This window comes from Sinocyclocheilus grahami, unplaced genomic scaffold (assembly GCF_001515645.1).
Source record: "Sinocyclocheilus grahami isolate Dianchi unplaced genomic scaffold, SAMN03320097.WGS_v1.1 scaffold1165.1, whole genome shotgun sequence".
Classification (NCBI taxonomy): Eukaryota; Metazoa; Chordata; class Actinopteri; order Cypriniformes; family Cyprinidae; genus Sinocyclocheilus; species Sinocyclocheilus grahami.
Window position 1 is genome coordinate 183945 of NW_015506344.1, and position 18370 is coordinate 202314.

Below are 18370 nucleotides of genomic sequence, written 5' to 3' on the forward strand. Positions count from 1 at the left end.
AATATTCTGATTTGATTGATGAAAAAAATATATAATAATGATGAAAGGAGCTTAATGTTTGTGTGGAGTCTTTGATGAATAGAATGTTCAATAGAAAATTATTTATTTGAAATAGAAATCAGTTGTAAAATTATAGGTCTTTACTGTCACTTTTGATTGATTTAATGTGTCCATGCTGCATACAAATCTTATTGACCCCCTTTTCATTTTTAAATGGTAGTGTGATTTGTGAATTGCTGTTAATATTTCACAAGTTTCATTAAAAACACTTGAAACAAGTAATTTAGATTCCAAAACATAAAAATATAAATTATCCTATTATAACACAACCTTGTGGTAAATTGCCCCACAATTTAGTATGCAGCCTCTTGTCCATACCTTGCAGACATATACCACATCTCCTCATTATGAGACATTCACAATTGGAATTACTGGCTTCTGAAATTTGATTGTCTGTTGTCTATTTGTGTTGATTTGTCTATAGGAGTTGTCTATAGCAGTGTTTCCCAACCTTTTTTTAGTCGCGGCACCCTTTGGAAATTTTAACAAACTTGTGGCACCCTACAAAATAAATTGTGTCACAATATTTGAAATTCTAACTTCGATATGATAATTTGAAAAGTATAGATATTCGGTACAACAGGGAAGAACTGCACTAACAATAGGGGTAAGATATTTAAATTTTTTTTTTTTTTTTATACCAATTATCCAAATAATGTTTAGTCATAGAAAGCTGTTATTATCAGAACACGTGAGCATAACATAGTGGTTAGCAGATGAATGAATGAGAGGGCAGCATTACCAGAGTTGCCCATATACCACACCATGTTACAACACAGTAGGGCTATTGCAGACAGAAACAATACTGTACTACATCGATGTTTCCTGTCGGCTCAATTTTTGAGTGGACTTTGCTGTTCCGATGAGCATGAGCGGTATATGAGTGGAGCGACTGAGCGGAGCGCACACGCATAGAGCGGATAATACACAAAGCGTCACACCACGTGAAAGTGAAACCAGAGCGGTGAGCTAATTTTCGGCAGCCGAAATTTCGGTGCATCTCTAATTATTGGCGACATCAGAAATGGATATTATATAATAGATGCTTTTTTGAACATTTTAGCAATTTAAATTATTTTTTTACACGGCACCCCTGCTCTCGACAGACGGTACCCCGGTTGGGAAACACTGGTCTATAGGATAAGCACATGTACCAAAGCCAGATTTCAACTTAATTTAAACAGCAACATGATATGAGCTGTGATGATTCGTTTTAGCTGTAGCGCCACCTGCACTTGCATTTAAATGGGGCAAGAAATGGGCTGCATTCATAGTATGGAACCTACAGTAAGTATGCAATTCAGCAGAGCAAATCTAGTACTGGCATAGAAGATAAATCTATATGACTTGTAATATCCATCTTATAAGATTTTTGCATATACGATTCGTTTTCAAATGCAGCCAGCATCCAAAACAAAACACATGGTGGTGACCTTTCTGCTGCTCTTTTCAACAGGGTATAGAGATGGAGACAGAACAGAAAGAGAGTACCCACCTGGCGAATGGGGAGGGGGGGCACACATTAGCACAACCCCCTGGCCTTCCCTCACCGAAACAGCTCCTCTCGTCCGACCGCTGAACGCCCCCAGATCTGCAAACACACACATGTAAGCGTAGACTGAGCCAGTGACAGAGTGACACACTGTGGCACAGAGGCAGCTGTTAACCTGCAGATTAAAAGTCAGAGATTGCATATGAGCGCTTGAAAATCGTATAAGCGCTTGCGGCTTGGCTAAATTTAGTATCTGTCACCTGAGGTTTGACCTCCACGTGAGCTTTCACTTTAACCTGCTCCACACCCCAAACCTGCTGCTTAAATCTCACTTCCTGTTTCCCTCCGGACACGACGGCCAAGTGGTAATTAAATCAGCTAACCTTGCTCGAAGCCTTCAATCTTGTAAGTACTTTTAAAATACCAACGAGACGCGGCAAATCATTTTAGTTCACAAAAAGCTGAAAGTTGTGGGTGATCATTACAATTTCAAGCCATGTCTGAGGACAGATGTCAGGTGGTATTTTTAAAATGTAATTTGAGTTGGAACGTAGAGGTGAAGGTTTCCGCGTGTAGCGGCGCTCTGGAAATCACACAGCGCAGGGATGGTTTCATCAGGCCGCAGGAGTCTCACAACTGATTCGACAGGTGGAGCTACTACATTTAATCTGTTGGAACAAATTGCATTTGCATAAATTACCATAATTAATCAGCAAACTCTCCGCACAACACCATACCATTGGCTGACTGCCCCTCGCAGTGAGAAAAGGTGAGGGGGGTATAGAGTTACCACAGTATTGCAAAGTAATTACACATTTTGACGTCAAGAGCAACATTATCATTGTTCATGGTTGCTCTTATAGGTCATGAGACATACTGGAGATCACAGTTACATTTAATTTAATTACCCAGCTAAAAATATGTGCTAAGATTTTGTTAACGTATCTATTTCTAACGTATCTATAAACAAAACAAAACAAAAAACAAAACATCTGAAGTTCTCTTAAAAAAAAATAAAAAATGAAAAGTGACATGACATGTGGCCAAGTATGGTGACCCATACTCGGAATTAGTGCTCTGCATTTACCCATCCAAAGTGCACACACACAGCAGTGAACACACACACACACACACACCGTGAACACACCCCCGGAGCAGTGGGCAGCCATTTATGCTGCGGCGCCCGGGGAGCAGTTGGGGGTTCGGTGCCTTGCTCAAGGGCACCTCAGTCGTGGTATTGAAGGTGGGAGAGAGCGCTGTACATTTCAGGAGATAAACAACAGTCTCAATTTAATAACAAATCCATCTTAGGAGAAAATATTGATATATTAAATATATCTTACTACTGATTTCTTTCCTATGTGAAAAAGACCTCAAAATCTCAAAGCCCACATTAATAAAGTCTGCCTTTTAGGGTACAGTGAGAATGTCAACTACCAGTCTATATGTAAGCGTCAATGTCAACAATAAACACTATTAATTTATATGCAAATAGCACAGTAAACTTCAGGAAACAATTTAAAAATAGAAAAAGAAAAAAAAAAATCTTCCTTCAGATTTACATACAATATGAGCATTCAGTGACACATTTTCAGCCCTGAGGCTCCTGGGTCTGCTGAAATTTAACTCTTAATTTTTAGATTACACTATTGTAAACGTAATTTTGGCTCAGTTTGAGCCTGCACTTAAATCTTCCACTTCTCTAAGCTCTTGGCAATAAGGTGCAAATGGAAATGAAATGTTAGCAGCATTTATGGAGGTCAGCAAATCAATAAGTGTCCCAGTTAAGCATCGCTGTGCTGACATATGAACAAATATAATGGCATAACCAGAGTTCGACTGGAATGACACTTCATTTGGCTTAGCAGCCACATTCATACAAGGAACTAAACAATAACAATTTTTTTTAGGCTCTTCAGAACAACTTTTTTTTTTTGGCTCTTGAGAACCACTGTGATAAACAACTTTTGCTAATTAAAACTAGCTTCCAGATCTAGAGGAAGAACAAGAAAACTTCTCAGTTATGTTTGTGATTAAAAAAAAAAAAAAAATGTAATTACACATCTGTAATGATGAAGTTACAATTTAGAACACTTAACGTATGAACTTGTGTATGAGATAACACACTACAGTTACAATAATAATCAGTCACTTTACATGTGCTTTAGTATGTTAACCAATAACATCAAATAAATGTGTACTTCATTAAAACATAACAATGGATTATTAAAAGTTTTTTTTTACAATGTACTTTAAAGTAGAACTCCAATTTAGACTAAGCTTGTTAGAAAGTGCACTTTTTAAAAGTGTACATAAGTGTGTTAAGAAACATAGTCTTAGACTCATGAATATTATATTAACTCAAGTACAGTTTTTTATTTACTTTTAAGATTTGAAGTACACTACAAGTGCACATTCAGTACAATAACGTACACTACAGTACAATAAAGCAAAAACTGTAAACAGGTCAATTTTGATCATATGTTGACAAGCAACAGCTTTGCTCTCCATTTTATCCCACATGGGAAACAATTGACATAATAAAGATATCTTGCTTGTCATTCCCTCCTAAGAGCAGTGCAAATCAGCAACTTCCTGCCAAGAATGCCTGATCATATAATTATTTATTTTTTCGTTTAATTGTATGCACTATGTTAAAGAATTCAAGCAGGCTCAGACATGCAGCTAATTTTCCCTACTGTGGGTTGAGGCAGAACAGAAGACAGAGCTTGTAGGACAGGAGACGAGCTGTTTCATCTGCCCTGGTCGTGGGTGGTGTTGATTAGCCCCTTTCAGACTGAAGTGAGGCAGTTTTAATTTCACACAGCAGCAATGATGTCGGGGGGGGCCGGGAAAAACTACCAAGCGTGTTTCATTTCTGCATATGAAGCAACACAATCCATGCACACGTGAAACAGCATTCGCGATCCACTTCCATACTGTGACTACACTACATCTATTCATCAGCTCTGAAAACAAAAGTCATTTTGTGTCTAAAATGAACGTACGAGTAAAAAGCAGACGGGAAAAGTCCCAAACACAGCAGGCATCTGGTCTGTCCTCGCTGAAGTTTTTTAAATATCTAGGCTAACATGACTGGTTTTGACACAACAATGTGGTAAATCACTTCTACTGAATAATAGCTGATCTTTGCCCCTGTGTATTATAACATCTGACAGACCGCTATATTTTCTGGTGGAACGTATGATTTGAAAAGCACAACCTTGACATGTGGTCTGACAAAATATAGACATCTATATGTGTACAGCATTGCAGAATAAAGCTCACTGGTCAACAATAAATACCTTGACTTGAAAGAGTGAAAAAAATACATTACAGAAAGAGAGGACATATATGTATGTGTGTGTGTGTATATATATATATATATATATATATATACACACACACACACACACACGGATACTGCAGTCACATGACATACTGTATGTGCTTTACATGGCAAAGTCCAACTGAAACAACCAATAATTTTTCTGTGGGCAGATAAAACGATTTAATTGAGATACTGTCACGCCCTTGGAATGCCCCTGTGTTCCTGTCTTGTGTTTTGCTCCCCATGTGCTCCCCATGACCCAGTTTCTCCCATGTTTGATTGTGTTAATTGATTTCAGGTGTTTCTCGTTAATTTCCTTGTTTAGTCATGTATTTAAAGAGTGTTCTGTTCCTTGGTTCATTTGTCCGATATTTTATGTCATTCTATGTCTCCTGCGTTCCCAATGTTTCCTGCTTTTTGTTTATTACATTTTGTTTGTTTGAGTTTACTCCTGCGTCTCCTCGTCTGCTCGCTCCTGCCTTTTTGTTTATTAAATTTTGTTTGTTTGAGTTTACTCCTGTGTCTCCTCGTCTCCTTGCTCCTAGCTCCGAAGGATCGTGACAGGACACTGGACCCAAAACTTTCAGTTTTTGAAAGTTTTTCTTTTCCCGTTCCCTGTGGGTATGGAAACCACCACAAGGTTCGCGCCCTAGCCTGGAAGGACCTTTCATTTGTGTAGTTCTGCGGGCTCGCCGTTAAGACGGCCTTGGATGACGCTACGCTTAATTCTTTGTTCTGGATCGGGGCCAATTACCATCGCCCCGTGGACCTCCCAGACACTACTGTACTGAGCTGGAGGGAAGAGATCCTCCGGTGTCTGGAGAGCATCCGGCACTGATCCAGAACCGCTCCGCAGTCATGCCCACCGGCCGCTCCACAGTCAAGCCCACCGGCCGCTCCACAGTCAAGCCTGCCGGCCGTTTCATTGTATGCCCGCCGGCCATTCCATTGTCAAGCTGGCTGGTCGATTCACTCCAAAGCCCTAAGATGACAGCACTATTCTCCTCCACCTCTGCCCAAAAGATGAGAATGCGGAGGAAGAGACTGTGGGATCCAGCCAGCCCCTGAGTCCGCTCCAGTGTTGGCTCCAGCCCCTGAATCCACTCAAGTGTCGGCTCTAGCCCCTGAGCTTGCTTCAGTGAGGGCTTCTGTTCCCAAATTAAGCCCAGAGAGGTCTCCTATTCCCACGTCCAGCCCAGAGAGGGCTCCTGTTCCCAAGTTGAATGAATGAATGAAGGGCTCCGGCCATAGAGGCGGGGCCGAGTGTCGAGGCCAAAGCCACAGAGGCCGCTCCGCCATGGCGTCCTGAACTGCCTGCTCCACCATGGCTCCCTATTCTGCCTGCTCCGCCAAGGCCCCTTGAACTACCCTCTCCGACATGGCTCCCTGAACTGCCTGATCTGCCATGGGCCTTCCATCCCATGTTAAGTCTGTCCCTAGAGGCCTCCAGAGCGCCCACCCCAACTCCCCGTTGGATGTTATGAGGCACGTGGACACGCCTTCCAGCAGGGAGAGGTAATGTCACGCCCTTGGAATGCCCCTGTGTTCCTGTCTTGTGTTTTGCTCCCCATGTGCTCCCCATGACCCAGTTTCTCCCGTGTTTGATTGTGTTAATTTATTTCAGGTGTTTCTCGTTAATTCCCTCGTTTAGTCATGTATTTAATGAGTGTTCTGTGCCTTGGTTCCTTTTGTCCAGTGTTTTACGCCATTCTATGTCTCCTGCATTCCCGATGTTTTTGTTCAAAATACATCGGGTTTTGTTCCCAATGAATTAATTTTGATAGTCATTTAATGGATATTCTGAGTTTAAGTAACTTATTCTAGTAACCCTAACCTTACAGTCTGCTATTACTCTAAGAGTTAGTTGACACGTAGTTGCAAAGTTACTGACCTTAATCTTTTTTTTTTTTTGGACGTGAGTACATACGAATACACCTAATGGCCTGTTTGGCCATCTGATTTCTGCCCTAATAGAACACTTTGAGTGTTTGAGGCCATTGTATTTGAATTTGATTTGAAATCTTGAAATACTAAATTGATCCCATTTACTTTGCCCAAGATTCTGGTTTTACTGTGTGATTCATCAATGAATGTTTTTTCTTGTAATTTGTTCATTTCCAGACTGAAGTGTCTTGTCTCAAATCTGAAAACAACAAATGTAAATGATTTAACAAGGCTGCTAACACATGCTGGCTCTGAAATTATTTTGAAGCTTTTGCATGAATTTTCATTCATCATTACAATGTGTAACCATGAAAATTTACATCAGACATGCAAAGACATGAAACATCACAGACATTCAACAATGCTGCCAGCATCGCAAGGAAGCACAGTGTATATTTTGTTGAACACAGTCTGGATTTCCCTTTCAGTGTGATTTTGCCATTCAAGTCGAACAGCTTGTGTTTGGCCACTATGTTCCATTTCTTGCTCACATCGCATTTTTGGACATTAACTCGTAGTCCACCATTCTTTTGATTCCCCAAAGCACTTCACCTTTCTCTCTTCATTTGTGCACAGTCAGATGCTCCTGCATGAATACAGTCATCCTGCAGAAGATAAGCTTGCCAACCTTTCAATCGTACTGCTTAACACTCCCCACTACAGAGAAGCTGTTGATCTGTCGCATTTCATGCGCTGCATGGGTTTGAGAGTGCTCTGAAAAGCAAGTGGGCTGTGTGTTAGTGGTATTTCACTGTTTTGTAATGAATCTTTTAAATTAATTAAATAATTAGTCACTTCTGTGCAGAGACTGCTATCCTTCATTTGTGAATTATTGTGATTATTTTTCTTGACTTCAAAGTCTCACTGCTGCATGATCCACTGATAAAATGTGTTCTAACTAAATACATGTTCCTATGTTCTTAGAAAATTATCAACAAGATAAAGCACATCTAAAATGTGAGCACGGTATTATATTCAAATGTGTGTGTGTGTGTGTGTGTGTGTGTGTGTATAAGAGATTAAGCCAGGTTATTTATATCCTGGCTTAATCTCAATGTGACTGCCTTAATTGCATACAAATAAAAATATTATATTTACTTTTTATATTACTGTATTTACTGTAATGTATACTGTTTTATAGTGATATCTGTTAGGATATCGTTTTTTTTTTGTTGACAAGACCCCATTGAAAAAGAAAAGATGGTGTAGGATTTACTTTGAAACAATTTTCTCTCAAAAATTGCTAGTAATTAATTGCTGGCAAATAATTACAAAGAAACAGTAAGTAACATGCAAAATTGCATGTGCGATTTTGAAGCAGAAAGACTGAAATAGTATTATCTTTTTTTTTCTCCCTTACCTGTACGTCACATTTATATTTCATATGATAATTTTAAAAAATACAAATAAATACAAATAAACAAATAATACATTTTTATTTGATTTAATAATTTTTTTATTTATTAATTATTTTTCCTGATGAATACAAAATAAGATTTTAAAGAAGGTGGGTAAACAAACCCACTGATCTCAACAGGATTTTATTTTTAATGTATTTATTTTTTCATACTATGAGTAAATTACAGTATTTTCGTTTTTTTGGGTGAACTATCCCTTTAAGTTCAGCACTAATTTGCATTGTGTTGAATGATTTCATGATTTCAGCAGTGTTTTTAGAAACTTTCAGCCAATTAATCGGTTATCGGCTATATTCTCTACATTGGTATCATCATCGGCTAAATCCAATATCGGTCAAATGTCATTCCAATCCATTTGTGATCAGCAGGGAATTATTGCACTCCTCCATTGCAGCAAAAGCACAAAGAGCCATCAACAGGCGCAGCACCTGTGTTTAACGCTCAAACCTACAGGGGGCTGCTCACAATGAAAGAGAATGAGATCAAAGTTTCTTTTTTCCATGAAAAACAAAAGCATCTGCTGAGAAAAGACAATACACCTCTCTCTGGGACTGCAGAAAAGGAATAAATAAAGTTTAAGAGAGAGAAATTCAATAGTTTATATCTTATTTATGTGAAGTGGGCGGATGTCAGGGCGGGCCGTTGGAAAGCAGCAGACGTCTGTTTCTTCTCCCCGGCTCGACGGCAGGAAAGAAGTATTGGTATGAGCTGTGTATGCATGGCCTTGGAAAGGTGATCTCCTCCAACAAACTGTCACGAGAGAGCCGGGATGTAGAGGCTGGAAATCCCATTGTAACAGTGCATATTATTGATTTATCAGCCGCTGTCACTGCCGTCTTCTTGTTCTCCATATCAGCGCGTTATCCCTGGCCCTCGTCAATTCACTCTAGACATATGAATTATAACTAATCAATGCTCTCCACTGTAGTCTAAATGGGAAAATAGATTTTCTTTTGTTGTTCCTGCATGGTCAAAGGAAAAGATGTGATAAATGTCATATCTTTAGACAGCTAGCTAGGGTCATGAAACACATGACACATGTAACGAGTTTTCTTTCTCGTTTTATTTCTTTCTTCACTTACTAAAGTAAAAGCAGCGGTAAATTAGGAGGGCAGTCGGTCCTGCTAAAACTGGCATAATTTACAGGACTGTCAAAAACTAAGCAATGGATTCTTATGATAAGCGTAATAAATGAACCATGTAAAAATAATGGATCCGTTTGATAGAAGTTAAGATAGAAAAGATAAAAAATATGTTTACTGGGGTTCTTTCTTCTTTTTCAAGCGCTCATCTCATATTTTTCTGACCCCTCATCTTGGATGGTAAACTGAGACTTTTGTAGGGAAAATCAATATTCATCTGTTCTCAACTATAAGGGAGGATGGGAGATAAGATAAGAATCTGCAAGAACCAATGTTCTCATTTCAATAATTGTGTGCAGTCTAAGACAATACTTGACCTTTTAAAAGGGGTATTTAAACTTTATGTATTGATTGGACTGCTCTCTGATTGGATGTTCTCTTACTATTTACACATGGCCATATGAAAAAAAAATAAAAGTGTCCAATTCATACATTTTTATATATTTTAAATAATTCAGTATGTATTCAAATTTTTTTTCGCCGTCCATAAGCCCTTTTCTTTGTATGTGAAATATTTCCAATTCAATGGCCGCTATAGATAAATCACAAGCCCTCATGTTACAAATGGCCTCGTTTCCTAGGTTGAAAAAAAGAAAGAGAGAAAGTCGACGGGATGATAGTGTGTTTCAATTGTGATTCTACTCTAGGTTTCAGAAGGTTGCTCACATGCACCCGGCTGCTATGAACCCTTAATGCATCAGGGCCTTTAAAGTGGAAGCCACTTTTAGCAACTTTCTAGTTCTGAGAATCCAGTTCCTGATGTCCCTGTTTTCTGTGGTCAAACAGAGTGGAGTTCTGAACAGCACCACCCTATGTGCATATCCACAGGCTTGTTCTTTCAAGCCATGATACCTAAGTCACATACTCCCACTTTGGAGGGGTCTGCTGAGAGAGGATTGAATCTCTGAAGGGGGTGAGATAAGAGACACTCCCTCTGCCTGCAGTCTTCAAAGTGTGGCCTGGTAACTAGCTTGAACCAGGGAGTTCTGCTTCTCAAAACAAAGAGACAGAAAAAAAGCCCAACAGGGAATGCTTTGGGGGCACAACAAACAAACTGTGAATGGAATACAGACTAGTGGTTTTCTTTCTCCAACACTTTTTTTATATAAAAATAAATTTCTGAATCTCTAGGGGAGCTGTGGATACTCTGTGCAAACCAACTAGTTTCCCTGGCAAGAGTTGTGAGTAGTCTCTTTGCAAAGGAGGGCTGTGACATCCGTGGCCGGGCTGAAAGACTAGGCCCCTCTCCAAACAGCCGAATTGACCATCTCTGGGAAACTCATGCCCAGCTTCCTCAATCAAAGACAGCAAACAAAAAGATCCAAGCTAAATGTTCCCCTACCATTGGATGGCCAGAAGAGCTGTTTGCATTTCATGAACTGAGACCTCGACCAATACACTTCACACAGGGAATTATTGCCTTTAATCATTTTGAAATTGCACTGTAGTAGCTGCCAGCAGAAATCAGCTCTTGCCGCTTTTAAGTGCACTTCAGATTGCTCTGTTCTTGAATAACCTGCTAGATTTGTGAAAGTCTGAAGGTTCAGAGTGAATCCTGATCAGTTCACTATTACTGTTTGGAGGTACTGATACAATTACAAAAACCTAATTGAGCTTTTAAACCGTTTCACAGAGTAGGAGTCTCAATGCTGTTCATCACAAATAAAAATGACTTATTTACATTCTAAATGCATTTTCTTAGTGTTAATGTGCATGATTCATCAGTTATTCCAATATACAGTATATGTGTAATAACTTGTGCTGCTTTTTTGGGTGGTCATCAACTAATGCCCAACTTTGATCCAATCAGTTGTCATGGGAGAAAATCAAATCACTCCCTACATTTTCCTCATTAAATATCCTGTCTGACTCGCAAATACATCAGAATGCGGAAGTAAAATAGGTTGTGAATAGTGTTTCATGTTGCCTTTGGTGCCAAGGTGTTGAAATAATCACAACCTTGTTGCACATGTCAGGCTCATGAGATTGTCCCCTGCCAATAAGAGTGAAAGATCCTTGGGTGTCCAACAGGGTGATGAATGGTGGCCATTTGTTATGTGAGGCCTGGGAAAAGCTCTGCATCCCAATGTCTGCTGCCAGGAGCTTTCCTTTGTCTCTCCAACAGACCTTCAGAACGGACAACAATGATCGGAGCAAGGTTATAGCCAGGCGACGGACAAGGACGACAGAAAAAACAAAACAAAAAAGAACAGTGTGTTCATGAGGGCTGGCAGCTCATGGAGATGAAAAAAAAAAGACCGGATGACTTCCCGATCTCGTTCGCAGTGTTCTTTTTTGCAAAAAAGATCTTCATGGGGGCGAAAGAACATGAGCGAATACCTCTTCAATAGTACAGTCTGGGAAGCAAAAAACAGGCTTCCTAACCACAGCTATAATACATTTACTGCTCGTAAGAATGCTACATCACACATATACCAAGTGTTCGTTTTTCTACAGAAAACACCATGGGCAGTGAATAGTGAAGTACACAATCCCGTTGGGTACGCCAATAAGGCTATTATGGCCATCGCTCCTGGGGAAACTGTAAGCAAAACTAACAATGTGTTTTCCAGCAAGCAATTGTGCCTCTAGCTCCACACTGCATGCTTCCGTGGCTTGTGATGATATTTTGGAGGGAAGCCAAGGGATTACTAGGGAAATAAATGTGCTTTTGCTCTTGTTTTGTGAAGCAAAGCTTTAAGGGCACTTTTCCATCTGATGGAGACAACTTTGGGGCTATATTTTAAGGAAATGATCAAAGCATCATGGGAATAACTTTAATTGCATTTACTTTTAATTAGTAGCATTAGAAGGAGTCAGTTTTATTGTGAGCATTTGGGTATGCCATGTGGAAATTACACCAATATGAAATAGAGAAATAAAAAAAAATTAAAAACACATTTCAATCTAAATCTCACCAATGCAAAAATGTTAAACAATTATATCAACTCAAATAATTTTAGCAGCACTATTATATTTAACTAAAACTAAGACCATTTAAACAAACAAACAAAAAATTATAATAAATATAATAAAAAAATATAATAAAATAATACAATTAAATACAATTAAATAAAAAAAGCTTTTCATTTTAGCTAGATGCCAAGGCAACATGATGTACAAACATAAGTAAAATAGAAATGATTTTTTTTAACAACTAAAACTAATAAACATGACAAAACCAAATTAATAAAATGAAACTGGAAAAAAAACAAAAACTACAATAGTACCTCAATGGTAGTAGAATCTGAATTTCAGCATCCAAAAAGTTTCAAATTACTCACAGGCAAACTGCAGGAGGGCATCTCGACTCAGGACGGAGCCAATGCTGTTTTCAGCTCTACACTGGTATCTCCCATAATCAATGGCCTCGCTTGCATTGTGTATTATTAAGTCCCCATCAATCAAACTGTAGCGGAAATCTCCTTCTGTGTCCACAATAGTTCCGTTGATCAGCCAACTGCAAGAGCAATGAATTATTTGGGAAAAAAAGACAAAAAAAAACCTAAATAAATCAGCTGCCGTTAATAGATTCTGATGCATAAACAATTAAATAAAGTTTTCTACACTGAGGTAACTAATTAAAGACCACTAGTGAAAATGCTTCTACTTATTTCCTAATGAAGGAAACATTTGCCTTTACAAATGATCTCGTAAACATTGGTCATTAGGTTAAACTGAAAGAATACAATTACTTTCAGAATGTTTTAGTTTTGGGTTGTCCCCAGTTTGGTATCAGATTTGTATTTTTTTAGGTTTTGACAGAATATAGTAATCACATTATAACCGCTGAAGAGCTTGTTAGCCTGATGTGTTTTTATATATTAGACAGGAATATCGATCTAAATTATGACCCAGAACTCAAAACCACATCAGTGTCTCAGAGCTCAGTAGCACCGAGTGTATCATTCAACCTCACTAGCACCACTATTTATTTGGTTATAGACATTCAGCGAATGCTCCAGGCGGAAACGGATACATTGCTGTCTGTTTCCTAAAGGATAGAACTTCTATGAGACTGTAGCGCATACGCTGAATCACAGGACAGTACAATTTAGTAATATGATGATTCTAGAACATTATATCAATTCTGATTAGGAATCCACAGAGAAAAGTGTAGCATCTGTGTCATTAGCATTAGTCTAACAGAAATGCCACTCAGACAGGATAATAAGGATTCACAGTAAAGCTCCAGAGAAATTAAATGTCATTTATTATCCATTTAATGAAAACTTATCCATGTTAATGAAATGAGTAAACCGTACCTGTAGGTCGGAACAGGGTTTCCTCTGGCGTCACAATTCATTATCACTTTCTTATCATCTGAATCCAGGGAGAAGATTGCATCATCTGGCTCTTGAAGGAACACTGGACCGAACTCCTCGCTCTCTGGGGTCAGATGGAAAAAGACAAAAACAAGGTTTACAAAGTTGAAACTAGTTATGATATAACCCTAAAATCTAGGGGTCATTCTGGTACCCTATATTCTGTTTGGGATTGTTTGATTTTTTTTTTTTTTGTGATAATATACTGTATTGTGGTACCATTTTGTAAATAATAAAAATAATAATATTAAAACATTTATTCATAAAAGCATTTGATTTGACATTGTAAGTAATACAAGGACAAGCTATGCGTGTTAGTAACTGAAGATTGTGGGTTTAAACGTTGCAAGGGGTGATGCATGAGCTATCACTACTGTACCCTTGAGATAGACACTTACGCTGCCTTCAAGTCCTCCTGGGAAGTTCCAACTTATGAGTTCAGAAATCTTATTAACTCAATATAAAATTGCAGCTGTATAATCATAACAACTTGCTGGCCAACTTCATATTTCTTTCTCTCTTTCTTACTTCTCGACAAAGACAGAGGGCTTTTTTAGAGCTCGTACAACAACAAGAAGAAGGGGAAAAGTGAATAATTAAGGGTGTAACTGATGCTTTAATCTGTGTATTTTATCATTGTTGCCACAAAAAAAAAGGAAAGTAGTTTTGTCGCACAAGCCTGCAGCCTCATAAAGAAGCCAAATCAGTTATATATTCTGCAAACTTTGTTATTCCTAAATGAAACCAACAGAAAATGCATACAAACTAAACTGTGCCATCGACAATGACAATTACAGCACCCGGTCAGTTTGTTTCCGTCATGCATTTTTAATTGACATTCCCCCAACTCTGAAAATCTGGGCTCAAAGAAAATCCTCCCACTGGAAATAATGCCATAATGTCATTGTGTACTACTTACCCATGTAGGGAAATTAATTTGGATGTGTGGTCCAAATATAGGCTATCTATGTCAGACACAAAATTGTGTTTTTACAATTCAAAGCAGTTTAAGCTCATTCTACCAGTCCAGCTGGATCTACATGGCAGACGGTCCACATTAGGAATCCTGTTAACTGTCTCATATATTCAGCCCCCAGGGTGAACTCGATAACATATCTCAGTAGAATAACTGAGAGTCCTTCCAATTAGAAACACTCAGGAGATCTGCTCCGTCGGTGCTCAGTGAATTTATGCTGAACAGAGGGACTAATATAAAATCTCAGGTTGTTTCAGAAACACATGAACATTTTTTGGGACATGTAATATTCTAATACCATGTTTTTTTGGACATTTACCATTTAGACATTAACATTGGACATGTACCGTGTTAATACCATTTTTGGACATGTACCTTTTTTTTTTAAATTCCCGATTTAAATTTACGAAGAAATAGGATAACCTTTCATGGGTGAGAATATGATGGTTTGTATTTTATTAACCCGATTTTGATGTTTTGTTAGCTAAAGCCATCATCTTATTGTATTGTGTTAATTTAGCAAAACATGTGCTGAGGTCTATTGCAGATATAGATATCCATACATGTTTATAACCAAAGTCTCTTTAAGACAAGTCATGTCACTCGGTGGCCATCTTTGAAATGCCTCTCGGCATGCAAGCGCAGCTGCTATCTTATTAAATGGGAAAACATAAAATTCTCCAAAACTGTTCACCAAGTTTACGATTAAATTTCAGATTTGAAATCACCAATGAAATCTGACAAAAACTGTCTCATAAATGTTGTTTCTTTTACTCAAATAGCGTCAAAAAAGCGTATTTTTTCAGGCTAGATCAGCCAGTGCGCATGCGCAGTCCTAAGTGCACGTCTCCGAACGTGACTGTTTTTATAGCAACCGGGACTTCTAACGGCAGCTGCAGTGTCACAATGACTTTATTGATTAGCGATTGGCTAATCAATAAGCAGCAATATATTGTGATATATTAACGGAGAATTCAGATGAAAAAAAAAGTGTCAGGAGTTGCAATTTCGGGGCAGAGATCAGATTCCATGTTAAATAGTAAGTCTGTTCACTTTGAAAAGTAACAGCACACCTTTGATTTGAGCCACATGTTTTGAGGTATTGTCTGTAGCACAATGATGAGTCAATTAAGTTACACACATATCTCAAACCCTGAGTAATAACAATACTCTGTAAAAATGTCATTTTAAAAGAATGTAAAAATGAAACATTTAAAACCTTACATTTTATTTAGAATTTGAAAAAAAATACACGGTACAGTATTTTTGCCATTTTGTATTTAATTATTTATTTTTCTTGGTTTCATGAAGTTAAAAGTAATACCCAAAATGTGAGTGACTTTAAACAAAAGAATATGACTTTGCATCTACCTTCAATCGAACCCTCAACATTGGGAGAGAAGAGACCCTCATTCAGTTAAATCTGCTAACTGCATAAATTTAATTTGATCAATTCAGTAGTGAGCTGTATTTTCAGTGCACCTGTACTGACAACAATGGAGAATCTTTATGTAAAGCAGCACTCGATTCACTCTAATACGCTGCCTCAGCTGACTGTGGGCCTTTGAGATTAAAGAGCGCTCCCCCGCACAAACACTCCCACTCGGCCCATATGCTCCCTGGCTCGCTTCCGTCTCCTCAACACCTCACCAATCATCCTCTGTCTCTGAGAATTATTTACAGATCTGTGTAGCTTGGACAAGCTTTGTGTAATTGGGGATCATTCTTGGGCAGAGGAACACAAATGTCTTTGACACTACAACAATATGCCATTTTTGCATGGTAACTAGATGAAGATATCATGTATGACATAAAGGCATTACACACACAAACATATGAATATAATAATAATAATAATAATAATAATACATTTTTAAAAATAAGTTTCTTAATCTCAAGGAATTTATTTGATAAAATAAATACAGTAAAAACAGCTATGTGGTCAACTGTTATTTCAAATTTAAATAAATGACATTAATAAATTACATTTTAAAGTATATTCAAATAGAAAACTATTGCTATTCTGATTTTTTATTGATTTGAGTAAAAATGTGCTTTCTTTACCAAGAAAGTGGCAAGATGAAAAACATGATTTTCTGTTTCAAACTTTCACATATCATATTCAGGTTATAATAAACAAATTCAAATCCAGATTTTGATTTTCAAAGATTTATTATAAAAACTGATTATATATTATTATTCCCATGACACTTTTTTTTCAAAATACAATAAATCCATTGAATCAATAGAAAAGTTATTTTTCATATTTAAACTGTTGAAAATACACAACAAAGTAAGTTGATCTATATATGACAGCCTCTGAACTTGGTCAATACTAATCTTATATACAGGCACTGGATTAAAAATACATTCAATCAGTCATCGCATAATAATAATACAAACGTTTCTAGTACTACTCGACCATCTTTAACCTAGTTTTGGTAGCTGAGACATCACCATATAGAAATGATCAAGTGGCTGGAAAACATGGCCTTTCTTCCTCAGGAAGAAAATAAACAGTAATCTGTGCAGTCTCCTGTCAGCAGACTGGGTCTCCAGTGGGAAACAAATAACTCTTTGGGATTATACATTAATCAGAGATACAGCAGAGCTGGAGGACAGGACTGGTTATCCCTCTCCTTAAATGTTTTGGAAAAAGTATGAAGTAATTTGTTGCAAAAAGAAAAAGCATCAAACACTTCATTCTGTACTTTCACTCCTCAAAGTTAACAGACTTGTTAACTCACCCAAAACATAAAAAAAAATACTGTCATTATTTAATCACTCTCATGTCACTTTTAGTAATCATTTGGCACATGTAATCTTATGGATTACTTTTATTTGTGATTTTTGGCGTCTGAAAGCCCCTGGTTCAAATTTGATTACTACATTTCTAAAGTTTACAACGACATGAAGGTGAGTAAATGATGACCGTTTTCATTTTTTGCGTTAACTATTTCTTTAAAACAAACAGACATGGAAGACTTCACACTTGTGTGTGTGTGTGTGTGTGTCTGAATTCAGGAAACTGTTTCAGTTTAACTTTCTTATTCTTTCTCTTACGGTTTGTTGGCCGTGTGACACAGAGACGACCAACCATCAAAAGCACCCTTCTTTCAAATTAAACAAAAGCCTCAAATAACAAGGGCCATTTCTTCAAGCGATAAAAACCTCGCCCGAGGCGTCCCATTTCCTGCCTAGTGAATGCCTTTGAGAGTTTAATCAACCGTTCGTTCCCTCACTATTAAACAGGGAATGCTCATGGCAGTACACAATTTAACAGATAGGCTGTGACATGTTTGAGTGCACATCATGGAGCCTTTGTATATGTATAAAAGTTGAAAAGCAATTATAGTAGAGCGTCGCGGTTCACTCTCTTGTATTGTTCAGCTCGGTTTGAGCAGGTACAGCCTGTTTAGGTATCATCTTAAACACGGCCTCTCCTCTGGCCCACACCATATTTACAATGAATATACTGTGTACACAACGTACTGTGGTGTGGTATCTGAGAACAGGAAAAAAAAACAGGTCTTGACAGTTTATGTGAAGACAGTGACAGGGGTTTTGCAAAAGAGTACTCTACGACAGGGGTCCCGAGCCTTTTTCACAGCAAGGCCCAGTTTTCGTTTTGATTATATCCTCGTGGACCGGGGGGTGCGGGGTGGGGGGGGGGGGGGGGGGG

At 38.1% G+C, this 18370-nt stretch overlaps 1 protein-coding gene across 1 annotated transcript in view; it reads right to left on the reverse strand.

The window, feature by feature from the left end:
• Window positions 1-18370, reverse strand: part of LOC107567525 (contactin-5) — a 210787-nt gene that overhangs the window by 121185 nt on the left and 71232 nt on the right. Inside the window, exons 3-5 of the mRNA XM_016253217.1 lie at window positions 13653-13776; window positions 12672-12847; window positions 1556-1651 (exon numbers count right to left, since the gene is read on the reverse strand). Of these exons, the coding sequence (XP_016108703.1) occupies window positions 1556-1651; window positions 12672-12847; window positions 13653-13776 (396 nt within the window). The remainder of the gene's footprint in view (window positions 1-1555; window positions 1652-12671; window positions 12848-13652; window positions 13777-18370) is intronic.